Source organism: Haliotis rufescens, unplaced genomic scaffold (assembly GCF_023055435.1).
Source record: "Haliotis rufescens isolate VD_foot unplaced genomic scaffold, xgHalRufe1.0.p SCAF_2, whole genome shotgun sequence".
Lineage (NCBI taxonomy): Eukaryota > Metazoa > Mollusca > Gastropoda > Lepetellida > Haliotidae > Haliotis > Haliotis rufescens.
This window is the reverse complement of record NW_025963890.1, coordinates 47330814-47344571: the sequence shown is the minus strand read 5'-3', so window position 1 is coordinate 47344571 and position 13758 is coordinate 47330814. Positions and strand designations below refer to the sequence as shown.

The following is a 13758-nucleotide window of genomic DNA, read 5'->3' as shown; positions in this document are numbered from 1 at the left end:
CAATAAGCAAGTACAAACTATGTTTTAAGTTCTTCATAACTTTCTTGGTTGTCTTTTAACTTTATGAGCAAGTCTATGGACTCTATTCTGTCTAGTTTTCCGCAAAAAATGTTGAATATGCAATATCAAGATATGTATCATATTGTAGCTTCTGTATCGGGATATGTATTGTATCGTGTGACCCCTGTATCGCGACACCCTCAACTGTTGACATGTTTTCCTGTTTGCCTTACAGCACATAGACAGACAGTTCCACGACCAGTCCATGTCTGTGATAAGACGAGACTCCTCATTGTGGTACATTCCATTCGACTACAAAGGCCCCCGGCTATTGCAGAAGGAGGTGCCAGAATTGTTTGCAGAGGCCAAGCCAGTCCTCTGTGAAGGAGCCTACTGCGGAAGGCCCTACCTCTACCCTGTCTTGCCACTCTTTGATGCAGTGTAAGTTGCCGCACCACAGTGTAAGCTCTCTCAAGAGTGTAGGTTGTTTCTCCAGTTGTCTCACTAGTGTATGTTGTACTGTACATGCCCCAACACCTGCTGATCTATAAGCATGTTAGATACCACCATGTTTTGTCCATGCCCTGATTGCTGTTGTATAATTTATGTTAAATACTATTATGCGTTGTTCATGCCCTGACACCTGGTGTTTTGACCATCTGCAGTGACAGTCTGGATCTCCCTGCTCCACGGCTCAACCTGACTCGGCGACTCTCAGTCACAGTCACAAAGCGAGAGACTATAGCACCAGACCGAGTGAAGCTGTACTTCAGCGTCACTGGTAAGACTCATTCAAACACTCCATTGTCTGCTCAGAATATGATAGTTGTGGGATATGAATAACCCAGTAGTCCAAAGTATAACAAATAGCTGAAGCTACCACTATTTATTGGTTGTGGGTTTGAATCCCGATTCAGTTATCTTTGGTCTATCACAACAGGGAATTTCCCAAATATAAAATTACAAAAAAAGAAAAGAATTGGTTCTCAGGCAATGACTGTTGAAAATATAGTGTGGGCAGGCGGTGGTTTTTAGTTTTTTTATGCTTGTTCAAACTAGTATGTAACCAAATAAACAGTTGTGTACCATCAACCTGGGAAACGGCCTCCCTTCATAAACAAGCGGGAACAAGCTTACACGCCGCGATATAACTGGAATACTGTTAAAAGCGGCGTTAAACCCAACTCACTCACTCACTCACTCACTCACTCACTCACTCACTCACTCACTCACTCACTCACTCACTCACTCACTCACTCACTCACTCACTCATAAACAAGCATACAAACTCCTATTGCCACCGTGACCATAACACGAGATGCACAGTGAAGCAGTGCACATGTAATGGGAAGTAACTCTGTGCTATTTTGTATCGCATTGTTTTTAAGTATTAGGTTTTTTAATTTTTTGGAAAATGGAAATTAAAAAGGAAACGTGCAGCAGACTTTAGGATATTGCAGGCGGTGCCTGAGAACCAGGGGTTTTTTTTATTTTTTTTAGCCTTACATTAACGATCAGTGACACTTTGGACATTCCTAATACATTGATGTCCCATGCCACAATAGCGCTGGTGATATGATATGAAAGCAAGCTTCAACTCAGTCTCTCACTCACACAGGTGACTTATGAAAAGACCATTTAATCACATACTGTCATCAATGATGGCCACTTTGGGTTTACTAGTATGTAGGGGGTAGAGTTGCCTTAGCAAGCAATTTACCATACATGCAGTAGATAATGACAAGCTATGTAGTCGGACTGCCTGTAGGACTGACCGCTGCATGTTACTGTGACAGGTCCAGATCACATGAACTGCTACATCATGCCGAGGCCAGATGTCCGGGTCATCTGGTGGTCCATGGGCTCCCACGACCCCCAGCCAGTGCGGACCAATGACCACGTAACTGAACCAACCTACTTCCTCTACCACGCCCATGGCCATGAGTCAGAAGACAGCTGGGACTTTTCTGTGGAGTTCTATGTATGTCATATAATAATAGGAATTAATCATCATCATCATCATCATCATCATCATCTTCATATAATTATCATCATAATCATCATCATTATGATCATCATCTTTGGAATATACCTGTATACAGCCTCAGACCTATCCACGCCAACAAACCTGACCTTGTCCTTTTTGATAAATCCAAGGAAATCATTTATATAGCAGCCAAACGGTGTTACTTTTAACATGCAACCAAGAACAATCACATCCAGGTCAATCAGCTGTTGTACTATATCATGTTTCTCTCCCTCCAGGTCAATCAGCTGTTGTACTACATCATGTTTCTCTCCCTCCAGGTCAATCAGCTGTTGTACTATATCATGTTTCTCTCCCTCCAGGTCAATCAGCTGTTGTACTACATCATGTTTCTCTCCCTCCAGGTCAATCAGCTGTTGTACTATATCATGTTTCTCTCCCTCCAGGTCAATCAGCTGTTGTACTACATCATGTTTCTCTCCCTCCAGGTCAATCAGCTGTTGTACTATATCATGTTTCTCTCCCTCCAGGTCAATCAGCTGTTGTACTACATCATGTTTCTCTCCCTCCAGGTCAATCAGCTGTTGTACTACATCATGTTTCTCTCCCTCCAGGTCAATCAGCTGTTGTACTACATCATGTTTCTCTCCCTCCAGGTCAATCAGCTGTTGTACTATATCATGTTTCTCTCCCTCCAGGTCAATCAGCTGTTGTACTACATCATGTTTCTCTCCCTCCAGGTCAATCAGCTGTTGTACTATATCATGTTTCTCTCCCTCCAGGTCAATCAGCTGTTGTACTATATCATGTTTCTCTCCCTCCAGGTCAATCAGCTGTTGTACTACATCATGTTTCTCTCCCTCCAGGTCAATCAGCTGTTGTACTACATCATGTTTCTCTCCCTCCAGGTCAATCAGCTGTTGTACTACATCATGTTTCTCTCCCTCCAGGTCAATCAGCTGTTGTACTACATCATGTTTCTCTCCCTCCAGGTCAATCAGCTGTTGTACTACATCATGTTTCTCTCCCTCCAGGTCAATCAGCTGTTGAACTATATCATGTTTCTCTCCCTCCAGGTCAATCAGCTGTTGTACTACATCATGTTTCTCTCCCTCCAGGTCAATCAGCTGTTGAACTCTATCATGTTTCTCTCCCTCCAGGTCAATCAGCTGTTGAACTATATCATGTTTCTCTCCCTCCAGGTCAATCAGCTGTTGTACTACATCATGTTTCTCTCCCTCCAGGTCAATCAGCTGTTGTACTACATCATGTTTCTCTCCCTCCAGGTCAATCAGCTGTTGTACTACATCATGTTTCTCTCCCTCCAGGTCAATCAGCTGTTGTACTACATCATGTTTCTCTCCCTCCAGGTCAATCAGCTGTTGTACTACATCATGTTTCTCTCCCTCCAGGTCAATCAGCTGTTGTACTACATCATGTTTCTCTCCCTCAAGGTCAATCAGCTGTTGTACTACATCATGTTTCTCTCCCTCCAGGTCAATCAGCTGTTGTACTATATCATGTTTCTCTCCCTCCAGGTCAATCAGCTGTTGTACTACATCATGTTTCTCTCCCTCCAGGTCAATCAGCTGTTGTACTATATCATGTTTCTCTCCCTCCAGGTCAATCAGCTGTTGTACTACATCATGTTTCTCTCCCTCCAGGTCAATCAGCTGTTGTACTATATCATGTTTCTCTCCCTCCAGGTCAATCAGCTGTTGTACTACATCATGTTTCTCTCCCTCCAGGTCAATCAGCTGTTGTACTACATCATGTTTCTCTCCCTCAAGGTCAATCAGCTGTTGTACTACATCATGTTTCTCTCCCTCCAGGTCAATCAGCTGTTGTACTACATCATGTTTCTCTCCCTCCAGGTCAATCAGCTGTTGTACTACATCATGTTTCTCTCCCTCCAGGTCAATCAGCTGTTGTACTACATCATGTTTCTCTCCCTCAAGGTCAATCAGCTGTTGTACTACATCATGTTTCTCTCCCTCCAGGTCAATCAGCTGTTGTACTACATCATGTTTCTCTCCCTCCAGGTCAATCAGCTGTTGTACTACATCATGTTTCTCTCCCTCCAGGTCAATCAGCTGTTGTACTACATCATGTTTCTCTCCCTCCAGGTCAATCAGCTGTTGTACTACATCATGTTTCTCTCCCTCAAGGTCAATCAGCTGTTGTACTACATCATGTTTCTCTCCCTCCAGGTCAATCAGCTGTTGTACTATATCATGTTTCTCTCCCTCCAGGTCAATCAGCTGTTGTACTATATCATGTTTCTCTCCCTCCAGGTCAATCAGCTGTTGTACTACATCATGTTTCTCTCCCTCCAGGTCAATCAGCTGTTGTACTATATCATGTTTCTCTCCCTCCAGGTCAATCAGCTGTTGTACTACATCATGTTTCTCTCCCTCCAGGTCAATCAGCTGTTGTACTATATCATGTTTCTCTCCCTCCAGGTCAGTCAGAAGAAGGACAAGACTGACCCCATTGTGGATATAGGCTTTGGTGGCCACTACCTCCACGGCAACAATCAGAAGACGGAGCACTCCCAGAGATTTGCTTCCAAGCTTCCAGGCTGGACAGTCTATGTGGGTTGGTCCTGCACGTATGACATGTACACTCTGTAGGCGTGTAGTATCAACTGTTTACTCCCGAGACAAGCATAAGTAACTGCTGTAGGCAACTACCAAGAATTATACGTTCTGATGTAGAATACTGCTGAGTCAGGTCAAGTTCAGTGAAATTACAATCACCGTCCTTAACTACATTCTTGGGTTTGCAAAATCATGTATTTTGACACTTTATGTATTGGATTTACACTTAAGTTCTCATGTTCAAAGACAAACGTTTTGAATATTTTAGTTACTTACTCAGTTTGAATAGATCAAGGACATTCAAAGGAAGAGAAAGAAGGCGAAGCATTCAGCAAACGTTACATCGGTGGCTTCCCAGTCCAGGGGATGTGCGTTTCGCCCTTTCAACATTACGTTTATATATGCACTTGTCAAACAATATACAAGCAAATATAATCAAAACAATTGTAAAATTATATCGACATCTACTTTTGAAATTGATTTATCTTTCTTTGCATAACCATAGCTCTTGATACTGGTCTTGCATTTCAGGACGATAGAGAAAACTGTGATATTAAGGTTCATTAATGTATAATCCCCAGTTGGGACAAGGTCCTGGAGTTGCCTCCACTCAATACATATCATTGCAGCATAATAGTCTTGCTGTGTGAGGCTCTGCTGGTTGGTTGTTTGGTTTATTGTTTACCACCGCACTCAGCAATATTCCAGCTATGTGATGGCGGTCTGTAAATAATCGAGTCTGGACCAGACAATCCAGTGATTGATATTATGAGCATTGATCCACACAATTAGGATCGATGACATGCATCAACCAAGTCAGCGAGCCTGACCACCCGATCCTGTTAGTCGCCTCTTACGACAAGCATAGTCGCCTTTTACGGCAAGCATGGGTTGCTGACAACAAATTGATAAGTTGTCCATATTTACTTGAGTTCAACAATAACTGTGACAACAAATAATGAATTGTCAGTATTTCCTTTGGTTGATAAAGTTACAACAAAGTAATAACCTGTTCAGAAATTGTTTTTAGAAGTAAGCATGTGGAAGTCGTTTTATTATTTATTTATACATATAACATTTTCTTTATTCATTGATGAATAGCGATTTGTTTCAGCTATTAAATAGACATGACAAAGATTCAAATGTCATTTCTTTGTTATGCTTGGTAAGATTTATTTAATCACATTAATTACTTTTTGGAACAGTTATATTAAATAGTACTTGACCTGTGATATAAAATGGAGAAAAATAAAAGTACTGTATTTGACCTATTAAGTGCCCAGGGCTCTCTCAAAATTAGAAAAAGGGTGCTCTTATTGGAATATTATTTTGGTTAAAAAAAGATTGAGTTGAAAGATCGTAAATTTTATGGTTTATGCTGACAGCCTGAAATGATACAAAAGAAGAATATGTGCATATTATACACAATATATATATTTTCCAGGATTTAAGTGCCCATTAAGGGTGCATATAACACACGAGTGCATATTATACACGAATGAATAAGTCTCGTGTACATTCATCAATCGGAAGGGGTGCTAATTGGGATTGTTCACTGGCCAATATATAAGCACATATCGCTGTAGGAGCTTATTACGCCAAATACGGTAATTGAAGACATCTGTGACTCTGACAAACAAGTTGCAAGTTTGTTTTGTATGGCTGTCTGCATTCCTCTCTCTGATAATCCAGTGGATTTGATTGGTCAATTTTGGAAGTAAGGTGGTCATGGGGACCTTGATGTTGACTGCTACAGTGTGGGAACCTGGGGACCTCACTGCAGTTTTAACATGAGGTTTGCAAGGCCGTAGTTAACTTTTTTTGACAGGGGGGGAAATATTTGTACAAGTATCACTTGTCCCCAACTTGATTCAAACAAAACTGGGTTTTTTTTTAAAATCTAGGGGGCGCAACTGCTGGCTGGCTACAGCACTGGTTTGTGACAAGGACCCAACAACCACAGGGGCTTGTAACACAAAAATTAGCAACAAGATATATACGGTCACTAACAGGGTCGTAACTGTCAACTTTCATTTTTAATTTCAACCACTGGATTGTATGACCCTGTGAGGCGCCATATCCACCATTTTCTTTGTCTAGCACAGCACCAATTGGAAGAAGATTTATCACTTGTTGTTTGCCTATTTTTTTATACAAGAGGTTATTTACTTTTTATCACGTTTACAAATATAGTTTTAGATTATTGGAGCTTGAAGCTAAATTTGTTTAGGTGAAGAGTTTTTGTACAAGTTGGTTTGTTTACATGGCCTCCACTGAACACAATCAACCTGGTTTCCATAGATACCTGTAAGAATAGCTAAACTGCTGTTTTTATAGCATATGTTTTTAATTGTTAATATTTACCATTTCTGTAAAACTGATTGTAATTCAGTTATCTATAGCCTGTACATACCCTGATGGGGCTGTCCGCAGAGTTGGGTTATTGTTTGTTTGTTTGTTTGTTTGTTTGTTTGTTTGTTTGTTGTTTAATGCCGCACTCAGCCGTATTCCAGCTATATGATGGCTGTCTGTAAATAATCAAGTCTTGACTACACAATCCAGTTACTGATATCATGAGCATCGATCCACGCAATTTGCCCCGGATCTTCACAGGTCTTTTGGGTATGAGTAAATGTAAACTATCACATGGTGATTATACCTTTCCCTGTTGTATCATGGGGGAAGTGTTCAGATTTAGTCCATACCTTTACACAATCAGTCCGAATATGACTCTATTTATTCTGTTCTTTTTATCTTAACACTAAACATCAGTCATGTTGTTTCATAAGTATTTTTATTTTATATATTTTTTTCAAGTTTCGATGGAAGCAAACTTCAATTACTAATACGCAAGAAATGTTTTAAGGTTTTTACACATCATTCCAAATGGCTTTGCAACAGTGTGAACCAAGTGATTGGTATCTTACATTTGGAGGTCGTGCTAATGTACAATGTGTTTGCAATGGACAATAAGAGTACCTTGTCCCAACGTTTACGCAAAGGTTATTGAGATTATTGTCAAAATGCTGATTCTTTTTACAACATTAATGCTATCTCTATACAGCAATATTGATATCTGGATACAACATTAATGCTATCTCTATACAGCAATATTGATATCTGGATACAACATTAATGCTATCTCTATACAGCAATATTGATATCTGGATACAACATTATCTACATTGATTGTACTTGCCATTATTGATACATATCATTATCTGATATTATCAGTTTCTAATAGAGAATTATTGATATCTGAAATACAGAATAGTTGATATCTGAAATACAAAATTATTGATATATGTAATACTGAATAGTTGATATCTGTAATACAGAATTATTGATATATGTAATACTGAATAGTTGATATCTGTAATACAAAATTATTGATATCTGAAATACAGAATTATTGATATCTGTAATACAGAATTATTGATATCTTTAACACAGATTTATTGATATCTGCAACACAGAATTATTGATATCTGTATTCAACATTGTTGGTATCTCAATACAGCACCTTCACCATGTTGTATATTTTATTTCATTAAATAGTTTGAAAGAGATCAGTATTTATCATAAATTGAGTCCAAACCTTTATCTGTGAGTTCAAACTTGCCTGAATTTGTCTACCATCACTGCCATGTTTTGTTTTACGGCTGCTCCCTACACAAGGTCCTTCCATCAGATGCTGACTTCCCCTATAGGGAATTGGTCAAGGATATTCTGTATGACCATATTTGTTGATCATTGTTAATCATAAATCTTCCGTCAAACATGCTCGGTTTTTTCCAACTTCAAATCTTAAACTGATAACAATTGTATGATTTTTCAAATAGTATCACTGTTATATATGCTCAAGGTTCTGTCAAACTCATGTTTCGTTGATAGTACTTTTGTTGCACTTTAGGTGCGCAGATGTCGATCCATTGTAAAATATTTACTGTAGCTCCTGAGACGGACATACTCTGAGTGGGCTGCTGAGTGGCACATTTTGGGAGTATTTTCTGGATTTTTGAATCACATTATAATTAGTATTTTAATGACAATTTTGTAGATTATTTATCCAGATATAACCATTTGCTTGAACCAATAAATAAAAAATAAATAAAAAAGGTATGGCACAGCTGTCATTCCATTTGCCGAACTGACCATCCATAGAATCAATACAGTGTCAGTGTGGTTCGGCTTCAGCTGCTGGTGTTTGGGGTGTCAACTGAAGGCAGTCAGGCTGCAATTCTCTTGGTGAAAATGAGTCACAAAAGGTCTGAAGCTGTAATTGTATTTCTGTCTGAAAAAAACAGTTCAGAATGTTAACACAGTTTATTTTGTATCAAAGACATACGCCTGGCTGCCTAGATTGATATTAACAGCTGCTGAGTGTGATAAATGTAAAGAATTGAAGGTGAATATTGAAAGTTTTTTTTGTATCATGTAAGTATGTATATATATTTCTATGTGAACATATAACATTTTCAAACTACATGGCAGTTTTTTTCTTTTGATGTACAACCCCTAATGTACTTGAACACTTTTATACCGTTTCGTTACAGGGATGACAATGTATCTGCTATACAGGGCATGGATAAGGGAAAATGACAATCTGACTGCAAATGGATATGTGACTTTCCAGTTGAGAGTGCATCTTCAGGACCTCCCAGTGTCCTTGCTGAAATCCATTCACAATGGCACACACTGCTACTTGTTGACCAGACATCATCTAGACATTACTCCTGTTTCAAGACTTCATTTCCTCAGTAAATAAACCCCCCTCCCCCCCCCTTACTGCTACTTGTTGACCAGACATCATCTTGACGTTACTCATGTTCCAAGACATCATCTTGGCATTATTCCTGTTCCAAGACTTCAGTTCCATTGTAAATGCCCCCTTTACTGCTACTTGTTGACCAGACATCATCTTGACGTTACTCATGTTCCAAGACATCATCTAGGCGTTATTCCTGTTCCAAGACTTCAGTTCCTTTGTAAGTGCCCCCTACACTGCTGCTTGTTGACCAGACATCATCTTGACGTTACTCATGTTCCAAGACATCATCTAGGCATTATTCCTGTTCCAAGACTTCAGTTCCTTTGTAAGTGCCCCCTACACTGCTACTTGTTGACCAGACATCATCTTGACGTTACTCTTGTTCCAAGACATCATCTAGGCATTATTCCTGTTCCAAGACTTCAGTTCCTTTGTAAATGCCCCCTACACTTCTACTTGTTGACCAGACATCATCTTGACGTTACTCATGTTCCAAGACATCATCTAGGCATTATTCCTGTTCCAAGACTTCAGTTCCATTGTAAATGCCCCCTATACTGCTACTTGTTGACCAGACATCATCTTGACGTTACTCATGTTCCAAGACATCATCTAGGCGTTATTCCTGTTCCAAGACTTCAGTTCCCTTGTAAGTGCCCCCTACACTGCTGCTTGTTGACCAGACATCATCTTGACGTTACTCATGTTCCAAGACATCATCTAGGCATTATTCCTGTTCCAAAACTTCAGTTCCTTTGTAAGTGCCCCTACACTGCTGCTTGTTGACCAGACATCATCTAGGCATTATTCCTTTTCCAAGACTTCAGTTCCTTTGTAAATGCCCCCTACACTGCTACTTGTTGACCAGACATCATCTTGACGTTACTCATGTTCCAAGACATCATCTAGGCATTATTCCTGTTCCAAGACTTCAGTTCCTTTGTAAGTGCCCCATACACTGCTACTTGTTGACCAGACATCATCTTGACGTTACTCTTGTTCCAAGACATCATCTAGGCATTATTCCTGTTCCAAGACTTCAGTTCCTTTGTAAATGCCCCCTATACTGCTACTTGTTGACCAGACATCATCTTGACGTTACTCATGTTCCAAGACATCATCTAGGCATTATTCCTGTTCCAAGACTTCAGTTCCTTTGTAAGTGCCCCCTACACTGCTGCTTGTTGACCAGACATCATCTAGGCATTATTCCTGTTCCAAGGCTTCAGTTCCTTTTTCAATGCCCCCTATACTGCTGCTTGTTGACCAGACATCATCTAGGCATTATTCCTGTTCCAAGGCTTCAGTTCCTTTGTAAATGCCCCTATACTGCTGCTTGTTGACCAGACATCATCTAGGCATTATTCCTGTTCCAAGACTTCAGTTCCTTTGTAAATGCCCCCTGTACGGCTGCTTGTTGACCAGACATCATCTTGACGTTACTCCTGTTCCAAGACTTCAGTTCCTTTTTAAACGCCCTCTACACTGCTACTTGTTGACCAGACATCATCTTGACGTTACTCATGTTCCAAGACATCATCTAGGCATTATTCCTGTTCCAAGACTTCAGTTCCTTTGTAAGTGCCCCCTACACTGCTACTTGTTGACCAGACATCATCTTGACGTTACTCTTGTTCCAAGACATCATCTAGGCATTATTCCTGTTCCAAGACTTCAGTTCCATTGTAAATGCCCCCTATACTGCTACTTGCTGACCAGACATCATCTTGATGTTACTCATGTTCCAAGACATCATCTAGGCATTATTCCTGTTCCAAAACTTCAGTTCCTTTGTAAATGCCCCCTACACTTCTACTTGTTGACCAGACATCATCTTGACGTTACTCATGTTCCAAGACATCATCTAGGCATTATTCCTGTTCCAAGACTTCAGTTCCATTGTAAATGCCCCCTACACTGCTACTTGTTGACCAGACATCATCTTGACGTTACTCATGTTCCAAGACATCATCTAGGCATTATTCCTGTTCCAAAACTTCAGTTCCTTTGTAAATGCCCCGTACACTGCTACTTGTTGACCAGACATCATCTTGACGTTACTCATGTTCCAAGACATCATCTAGGCATTTTTCCTGTTCCAAGACTTCAGTTCCTTTGTAAGTGCCCCCTACACTGCTGCTTGTTGACCAGACATCATCTTGGCATTATTTCTGTTCCAAGGCTTCAGTTCCTTTGTAAATGCCCCCTATACTGCTGCTTGTTAACCAGACATCATCTAGGCATTATTCCTGTTCCAAGACTTCAGTCCTTTGTAAATGCCCCCTATACTGCTACTTGTTGATCAGACATCATCTTGACGTTACTCCTGTTCCAAGACTTCAGTTCCTTAGTAAGTGCCCCCTACACTGCTACTTGTTGACCAAAGTAGAATGGCTTTATGTATGCATGATACATATGCTACATGAGGTGTAAGGTATTTAAGGCCACATGTGTAACCAATATTGCATGTGTAGGAACATATGTATCTGCCCTACCATGCTCATCCCTGTTTGAGCTGACATGTAGGTACCGGTACATGCTTTGTAGAAATGGAACCTAAGTCTATAAACATTAAATCTGAAACCAAATTAGCTTGTTGGTCTTGAGCATCTGGTGGTGATGAAAAACAAGAATATGTTGTGAACTGGCCCATTGACAATCAGATTAAATTGGACTTGTCATTATTTGGCTCAACTGAAAAAAGCTCAAGTGATATTAGCAAGGGCTCAAATGTACCTTATTTATATCTCATACATTATTTTCTATAGAGTATTTAAGGGGTCGTTTCTAGCCTCGGGCACATCCTAATCTCCCTGCCTTTTGATGTACACTCCTATAGTCTTTAGTGATAATATACACTATATTTATAAAATTTTGATCTATTGCCATTCGGGACCAATCTCATTAAAATCAGACCTTAGTTCTCGCTACCTCTAAACAAAGATCTGAGGACATCCCATTAGGGGTCACGTCAGAACGACCTTTCATCCGACCAATCGGAGCGTCACTTACCAGATCATGAAAGTGACAGTCGGAATGTGATTTCTTATCATACAACCTTGAAAACATTAACACGGGATATTCCGAACGATAGTTACGGGCTTAACGACTGAATTTTGTTCAGGTTTCAAATTTGTAATCAAGAATTTTTCAAAATATGTTTCGAAGCTTAGTCGCCAATTTGAAATTAGTGCCGTAAAGCACGAGAAAGCTGCCTTCTGATTGGTCATTCCATTGGTCGGTCAAAGTTCGCGCAAGGTCGGTCTGACGTGACCCATAATGGGATGTCCTCAGATCTTTGTTTTGCGGTTGCGAGAACTAAGATCTGATTTTAATGAGATTGTTTCGGGACAAAACTCAATTGGAGCAAGTTTGTAGGTGTGGATTTGGTTGTTGTTTTGTTGATGCACTATTGTTGAATGTCCAGTATCCAGTGTCTCTGCCACATGCAAAGTGAACCATTTCTGTTCTAGCTGAATAGGAGCAGAGCATGGATATGATTTGCTTTAACAGTGTAACACCAAACGTCAAAGTGTTTACCTTGGAGCTACACTGTACCTCAGTGCTTGTTGTGGCCATGACATGGCCTGTCTTCAAGATTTCCAGTCTCAGAAGCGAGCTCATTAAAACATTTTAGTTATTCCTGGTAATATCAGATGGACTCTAAGAATGTCCTGAGACCCCCCTCAACTCCCCAGGTCCATCTCTATGCGAGGATGAAGGATGTGGCTTGTGGACAGGATGCTGATACAGGCTTGCACCATCATGTTCACATGTTGTTGATATTATTGCCATGCAATATGGCATATTACAATATTACAAAGTTCTATGCAATAGTCATTACAGGGATATTATTCTTACCAAAGTTGCACAATTGCCTATCACTGTTTTTAGCTGATGTACCCGAGTTGTGTTGTGTGGACATTTGCCAATACCTGCTGGTTGCCTCTAGAACTGGAACGTGTATGCATTTAACATATAGAATTGTTTGTCAACATTATTAATGACTTTCCCCTAGCATCCTGACCAGGATGTATTGATGTTTGACTGGGACACTGATTGTCAGCAGCGACATAATGACAATGTTGATGCCTAGTTAGGTTAATGGACACACTGAAGCCACATATGTGACGAAATAGGATAAACTGCTATCTTACCAAGACGTGTGGGTATCTGACAAGGACATACTGCTATCTGAGAAAACAATGAAGATGAACTGGAACACCCAGGGGTCAAGCCCACTTTACAGTTGTAGTGTATATGACACAGATCCCGATGACGCATCATTGTGCGAGGACTGAATTTAGATGTGATTGCGAAGCACTGATGTGTTTGTATTTACAAAGTAGGCATTAAGCCATTCCAAGAGATACTTGCACAACTTCTAATGTTTCGATGTG

At 40.2% G+C, this 13758-nt stretch overlaps 1 protein-coding gene across 1 annotated transcript in view; it reads left to right on the top strand.

Moving 5' to 3' along the window:
• The window catches only part of LOC124142212 (endoplasmic reticulum metallopeptidase 1-like), a 34155-nt gene extending 28786 nt beyond the window's left edge, over window positions 1–5369 (top strand). The window contains exons 11-14 of the mRNA XM_046510544.2: window positions 236–441; window positions 666–781; window positions 1797–1981; window positions 4450–5369. Of these exons, the coding sequence (XP_046366500.2) occupies window positions 236–441; window positions 666–781; window positions 1797–1981; window positions 4450–4620 (678 nt within the window). The 3' untranslated portion in view covers window positions 4621–5369. The remainder of the gene's footprint in view (window positions 1–235; window positions 442–665; window positions 782–1796; window positions 1982–4449) is intronic.
• The last annotated feature ends 8389 nt before the right edge of the window (window positions 5370–13758 follow it).